The following is a 6,813-nucleotide window of genomic DNA, read 5'->3' as shown; positions in this document are numbered from 1 at the left end:
CAACGTGGGCTGTTTTGGTACGAATTGTGTGAGGCGGCATAGATACAAGCAAGAGCTACAAGCAAGGGCGTGGTGATTGCAGAATGACTTGCTTGACATTTGGCTTCTTTTGCGTGTCTGTCGCACATTGGTATGAATGGTGTCGAGGCCGCGGCTCTGTGCTACGAATCTTCAAGGCGCCGTATACAAACATCAAGTGTGCTCGACCACGTGTCCCACACGCGCCAAATTTCGGTCTGTGGCGCGCAGTCGACGGGCCTTGTTAGCGACAGCGTGCGCTAAGTCGAAATATCCGATACTAGTATGTCCGATGCCTCGATGGTCTTAACGGGCTCGATGTTGGAGCTTATCCTGGAGGGTGCAGCACGAGGCGAGATCTCGAAGTGTCCAGTCATCATCACGAATCAAATTCCGGAAGTATCTTTCAGATTCCCGCCATCCAGAATAGTCCCGAATATTCCAGCGGCAGAAAAATGGAGGTTGTCTTGTTGTCCATTGCTAGAATCAAGTAACCGATGCATAGTAATTTTCCAACACACGTATGGATACCAGTTGTTCTTCCATCCCTAAGATCGAACGTCTGAGTATCTCCTTTGGCTGGTGCCTCTACTTCTGCAAAGTTACACTCTCACTCAGTGGTTAGGGGATGCTGCAAAACGCAGTTGTTTGCCTCGTAAGACTTCCGCAGCCGTCCATTTGAGGCCGTCGAAACCCCCGAAACCTTCGTCTCTGGCAATCAGTAGACGCACTATTTCCAAAACAGTGTTTAGACTGAAAATTTCGATAGACTCATTTCAACAACAAAAGTGTTTAGACTGACGCGCGAGCCCTCACTGCCTTGTCTTGCTCGCAGTTTCCAGCAAACAAGCACAGTCCTGCAATAGTCGTTGTTTCTTTATCTCTACATTTCTGATTTCTCAAAAAACGACATTCCAATAAACCATGGCCCTTTGGTTTCTGCGATCCAGTACGTCTCCCACTGCCTTGATAGTCGACGTACTAGTACCGTTAGTACATGATGACATTGACGCCAGCATTCACTTGCCCTTTGGTGATTGCATTTCGCAACGCCAATGTACTTCGGAGTAGTGCAAACCGTTTCGGTTCCAGGCCACGGGCAGTTATTTTCCACATTGGGAAGCGCTAGGCTCCAGTGGCCCATAATATATATATTTTAAACTTGCCTCGGCGAAGAAGCTCGCCAAAGCTACTGGCTGACTTCGGTGTGAATCCTTGGCCAGCGGCCACAGGCGTAAAATCTCAACGCCTCCTTCTTCCATCGGTCGAGAGCTTGTCCAGGCAGAAAAACCCGCGGCTGGGTCTTCAAGTGGCCAAGGAGCTGACCCATCGTAAGAGGCGCAAGTGAGTTGGTCGAAACGAAAATTTTGCGGTGAGCAACGACACCGCGACGACGACGTCTTCGAACGACGAGTATGCGTCGGCGAGTAATCTCGCCATTGTTCTGGTCACCGATGCATGAGTCCTTGACCACATTTCCGTCCAGGACAGTCCTGTTTCCGGTGCAGTATGCAGCACAATATTTTGAACAGAAACTCCGAAAAAGGAGGTGTTCAGTAGCCCACTGACAATTGTTTGCGAATGCTGTTTGTTGAAGATAAACATCGTGTCAGTAGTGCACTGCCGATCTTTCGTGAGTGTCGCTCGTTGAAGTGCAACAGGTGTTTCTAACCAGGTGGATTAAAACGAGCCAAACGCAGGGTTTAACGCGTACTAGTACAGTATTGTGGGGACCTCCCACAGCAATATGACGCGTGTCGCGTCTCCCACGTGATCAAACCGGATAGGCAAGGCGTCCAATGCTAGCGATATCACGTGTACTCTTTTCCGTTGTGGAGCGCGGAAACAAAGCTGGTTCAGCCGGATGCTTCGTCGCGGTCGACGGGTTGGGTCGTGCTGGCGTTATCCAGCAAAGCGCAGTGCAACCGTAAAAGAGGGAGAGTTACAATCGAAAAATATAAAAAGAAACAACGCGTCGCACATGGCCCAAGACCATATCCAAATCACTTTTTGGCGGAAACTAATGCTATTGCAGCTTGTATTCATCCTTTGCATCGCACCGCGTGCAATGGAGCGCGAACACAACTCCCATTTAACTCACATGCGCGATCTGCTTCCGTGGTATTTGAAAGATGGCACAAGTGTCCGCACGAGTGGTGTCGCCATCACGTTGCTTGCAGCAACTAGTGTACGAGCTGTACACTGCATGCCAAAGAAGAGGCGTTTTTCTGCATCAACGCAAAGGGACACGGTTACCCAAACCTAGTGGCTATCTCATGTGTACTCTGTACGACTCCCGTCTCCCAACATCAGCCCATGCCTCACTCTTCAAATCCAATCGCACCCACCGTCAGCCGGCTCGTACACGAACTCGGCTCGTCCTCGCGACGAATTGAATGCCCAAGATCTTACAAAACCTACCACGACGGGGTCGTCTCGCCCACAACGACTTGGCAATTACCATCAAAACCTCGCCAAAGAGCGTCATTTCGGTCGTTATCGGAGCAAATCAATCGTTGGTCGTTTTTCAGCTGCATCGATTCATGTTTGGCTCATGGCCTATACGTCCGTGACTCACGGGACAGCGGCCAAAGCATTCTCCGCACAAGGACCTGGTCCGGCGACGCAACCTCTACCTCTGCCTGTCGAGTGACGACATACTGTAGGCACATGACATATCGCCTTGCGTTCGTTTCGACTGCGTAGATATGCCCATTTCCGATTTCGACTCGAACCTGGAGCATGGGCAAAAAAGGCATCTACCTCTACTACGAGACAGCTCCGACCGCACCGTCGCCAGAGCCGATCGGCCACCACCTCTTGCACGCGACACCCGAGTCCATCTCGTCGGCCAGTTCGAGTCGAAGCGGCGACCGCCGGCCGCCGCCCCCCGCCGCGCCACTCGGTGTGCGCACGGATTTTTCATCGCGCGGGCAGCCCTCGTTGCTCGTCTACGACGACCCGGTCCTCGAAGACACCAACGACGTCAAGCACCTCGCGACCGGCAACTTTGATGCGCGCTCGAGCTCTGTCTTTGTCAACTCGATCGCGGTAGTCGTCGGCACGGGTGTCGGCGTCGGACTTGGCTTCCTCCTCGCGACGCTTGACATCGGGCGCGAAGCTCGGCAGTGGATGGCACTGCCCGGGGACCTCTTTGTCCGCGCGCTTCGGTGTCTCATTGTGCCACTGGTCTTTTGCTCGATGACGGTCTCGATCGCAGAAGTCGTTTTGCTCAATCGCACGTCGGTCTTGACGCTTCGGACCGCGCTCGTCTTCTTTCTCACGTCGTCGCTCGCGGTTGTCCAGGGCATGGTTGTGGCACTGGTGTTTCGAGCCATGTACATTGCACCCGACATCACTGCGTCGACGGCGGCGTCGAGCAGCGCCGCAATCATTGGGCTTAAGTGCGCGAACGGGCTCTTCCTCGGAGCCGCCGAGAACGGGTCGATTGCGTGCATTCAGCCCAATGTGACGCTCGCATCCTTGTACGAGATCAACGACATCAACAACGTGCTTAACCTCCAAGGCAAGTTTCAGCAACTGTCGCTCACGGACCAAGTGATTGCGATCATTTACAATATGGTGTCAGACAACATTTTCCATTCGCTCGCCAACGGGTCGCTCTTGAGCATCATCGTGTTTGCTCTGCCCCTCGGCTTTGCAGTCGCCAAGTCGCACAGTGGCGATGCCAGTTCGAATGGTCTCCTCAACCTTCTCCGGCAGAGCCGGAACGCACTTCTCTCGCTCATCAACAATGTGCTCGCTCTGACCCCGATCGCGGTCTGCTTCCTCGTGAGCTCGTCCGTTTTGACGTACAACGCGAACGCATCGAATTTTGTGTCCCAAGCCGGCTACCTCGTGCTTGCCTTTGTGAGCGGTGTCGTGTGCCACGTCTTCTTGGCTCTACCGCTTCTCCTCTTCCTCTTTACGCGCATCAACCCGTACAACTACCTCCGGCAACTCTTTCCGGCCTATGTGTTTGCGTTTGGGTGCTCGTCGTCCATGGCGGCGCTCCCCGTGGCAATGACAGTCGTGCACCAGACGCGCCAAGTCTCGCGCGGCTTTGGCCGACTCGTTCTGTGCCTCGGGACGCCCGTCAACACGAACGCGTCGGGCTTGTACTACCCACTCATGACGACGTTCCTTGCGATTTCGTCGGGCAGCTCGCTTGAGACGCCGCAGCTCGTCGTGCTCTTCTTCGTCTCGCTCCTGGGGTGCATGGGCACTGCACCCGTGCCCAACGCGTCGCTGGTGATGCTCGTGACGGTATGGAAGACGGTGTTTCCCAACGCAACGCTGCCGACGGCGTTCGTGTCCATTGTGGCCATCGACGTCCTCTTGGATCGTATTTGCACCATGGTCAACCTCAACGGCAACATGGTGGCGACGCGGATTCTGGCTGCACACTTGGACGACGCAACCAGCTGGTCTTCGGGCGACGAGCACCGGACCGAGGCCGTCGCCGACGAAGGAATGTGATCGGTACGACAGTATGCATGTCTTGGCGCGGGTCATATCAACATTTGGAACGGAAACAAGCTGGCTTCAGTATTGCGGAATTCGTACATGCATTGGAGGATCGTCGCGTGTCAAAATGCAAAGTGTCTACTTGTACACAATTGTACGTGTTTGGGAGGGAGTCTGGCCCAAAACGCAACGAAGCGACATCGAAAGCGGTGGTTTTTAAATTAGTAGTTTATCGAAGGCGGTTGTGATGTAAAGGGCGCCGCCGTGTCGAATGCAGGAGCGACCAGACACAACACACCAAATTAAAAATGTAGTTTTGTACCGCACGATATAGGAGTGTCCCGATGGTCTCGATCCTAGTGGCATCGTCGCTGACGGTTTGGCCCTTCCTCACCTCACCCCTTCACTGAAGACGGTGCAAAGCTCTGGCTGGAGAAGACATTTTAGGCCAAAAATCGACTTGGTTGTTGTGCATCTGCTTGCAAGTGTCCGCTTCCTATGCCAAAGGTAGTCTACACTACTGATACTACGGCTCCCTCCTGGTGCACGTCCATCACTAATGGTACCCGAAATGGTTTCTCTTTGGAATTATCTCTGCAACGACAGGATGCCACGTCATGTAAGCGTTTCCGGTGCGTTGGGATTCCGTTCGCTGGAAATCGGAGCTGTGGACATGGGTTCCCGACTCGCCTTGTGGCAGCCTTGGTCATGAGAATGACGAAGTTCGGTGAATGTACTATTGTCTGTAGAGACAAGATTCCATCAAGTAGCGCGAGACAGACAAGAGTATATAATCGTTAAATAACAAGACGGGACACGATCAATTGCGCCTAGGCTTCGACGTAGCGGAGTTTCGAGAGCGACTTCTTTGGCGGCACAACGTCTTTTAAACAGTAGGCGCCTGGATTAGCTTGGGCTCGTCGCAAGTCGGCAACAAGCGCGGCGTGGTCGCAATATGTGGCCAGCTCGATCGCGTCGTCGGTCGCCCAATTCGGCCGGCAGCGCAGCCAGCGCTTGAGCGTAGGGGCGTCGCCTTGCAGAATCGCGAGGTGAAATGCAAATTTGACTTGCGTCCGGGTCGTCGGCTCAATGTGGCCAAAGAACGCGTACATCGACTGCTGCGCCATGTAGTCGGAGAGCAGCTGCGGGCGCGGCGCCGCAAAAGTCTTTTTGTGCAGCATCTCGAGCCACGCCGAAGAGGCGGTGGCGACGTGGGCTTGAAGGTCATTATAGAGGCCGGCTTGGTACTCGGTTATCAAGGGAAACAGGTCCTTGTTGCGCAGGACAACGTGGGCTGTTTTGGTACGAATTGTGTGATGCGGCATAGATACAAGCAAGAGCTACAAGCAAGGGCGTGGTGATTGCAGAATGACTTGCTTGGCATTTGGCTTCTTTTGCGTGTCTGTCGCACATTGGTATGAATGGTGTCGAGGCCGCGGCTCTGTGTTACGAATCTTCAAGGCGCCGTATACAAACATCAAGTGTGATCGACCACGTGTCCCACACGCGCCAAATTTCAGTCTGTTGCGCGCAGTCGACGGGCGTTGTTAGCGACAGCGTGCGCTAAGTCGAAATATCCGATACTAGTATGTCCCATGCCTCGATGGTCTTAACGGGCTCGCTCCTGGAGGCTCCAACCCTCACCTATCATTTGCCGCGGGCGTGTAGACCACAGCGCCACATCAAATTCTGATATCGTCTACTAGTACTAGTACACGACATTCAACAGCACCCGTTTGTTCGAATTCGATTTAGAATTTCATCCAACCGGACGGCGGTAGCCCAGTAGCTCATGGTAGCCACTACAAAGTCCTTAAGGTCGTGTGAAAACCACTTGGCTCGGACTCTTGGTGACGTCCAAGTCACGCTGCACTCACAGATATGGTGGCGCATTTCGTCGTAACGTCAACGACACTCGGCACTCGCTCGGCTCTATGCAATGTAATTCGCTCCATGTGAGCTCCACGACGACTCTCTTGTGCTGCAAAGGCGTTGATGCAACGCGTGACGACGACGTGGTCGTGCGACGGCACTGCAACTGCAAGGACAGATCCCGAACGATGCATGCATGCAATGGCGCATGTCCCTTCGGACATACTTGAATCTCCATTTTGCGGGGCCAATCGATTCCTTTTCGCTCGAGAAGAGGAATGGCAACGCAGCGTGCTACCTCTGCAGTCGACTTCAACGCGACTTGAAAGCCACCCGAACGCGGCTCGACATGATCAGCGCCTTCGACTCGACTTGAAGTTGGTGTCGTGTGACATGGGTTCTCGGATGGCATACGCGTCGGTGTGTTGTGGGAGCGGACGCGCGAGAACGCGCGCG

General features: G+C 53.9%; 2 protein-coding genes across 2 annotated transcripts; one reads left to right on the top strand and one right to left on the bottom strand.

Moving 5' to 3' along the window:
- Positions 1–2,760: 2,760 nt before the first annotated feature.
- Positions 2,761–4,497, top strand: SDRG_16656 (hypothetical protein; the record flags this gene model as incomplete). Its single annotated transcript, XM_008622872.1, has 1 exon — positions 2,761–4,497. The coding sequence occupies one exon, from the start codon at positions 2,761–2,763 to the stop codon at positions 4,495–4,497; it is 1,737 nt and encodes a 578-aa protein (XP_008621094.1).
- Positions 4,498–5,252: 755 nt separating this feature from the next.
- On the bottom strand, positions 5,253–6,115 carry SDRG_16655 (hypothetical protein). Its single transcript, XM_008622871.1, has one exon. It carries the CDS (start codon positions 5,808–5,810, stop codon positions 5,316–5,318), a length of 495 nt encoding a protein of 164 aa, XP_008621093.1. The 5' UTR covers positions 5,811–6,115; the 3' UTR covers positions 5,253–5,315.
- Between the last annotated feature and the right edge of the window lie 698 nt (positions 6,116–6,813).

This window comes from Saprolegnia diclina (assembly GCF_000281045.1).
Source record: "Saprolegnia diclina VS20 unplaced genomic scaffold supercont1.143, whole genome shotgun sequence".
Lineage (NCBI taxonomy): Eukaryota > Oomycota > Saprolegniomycetes > Saprolegniales > Saprolegniaceae > Saprolegnia > Saprolegnia diclina.
Note: the sequence above shows the minus strand (reverse complement) of the source record. Positions and strands in the feature narration are given on the sequence as shown.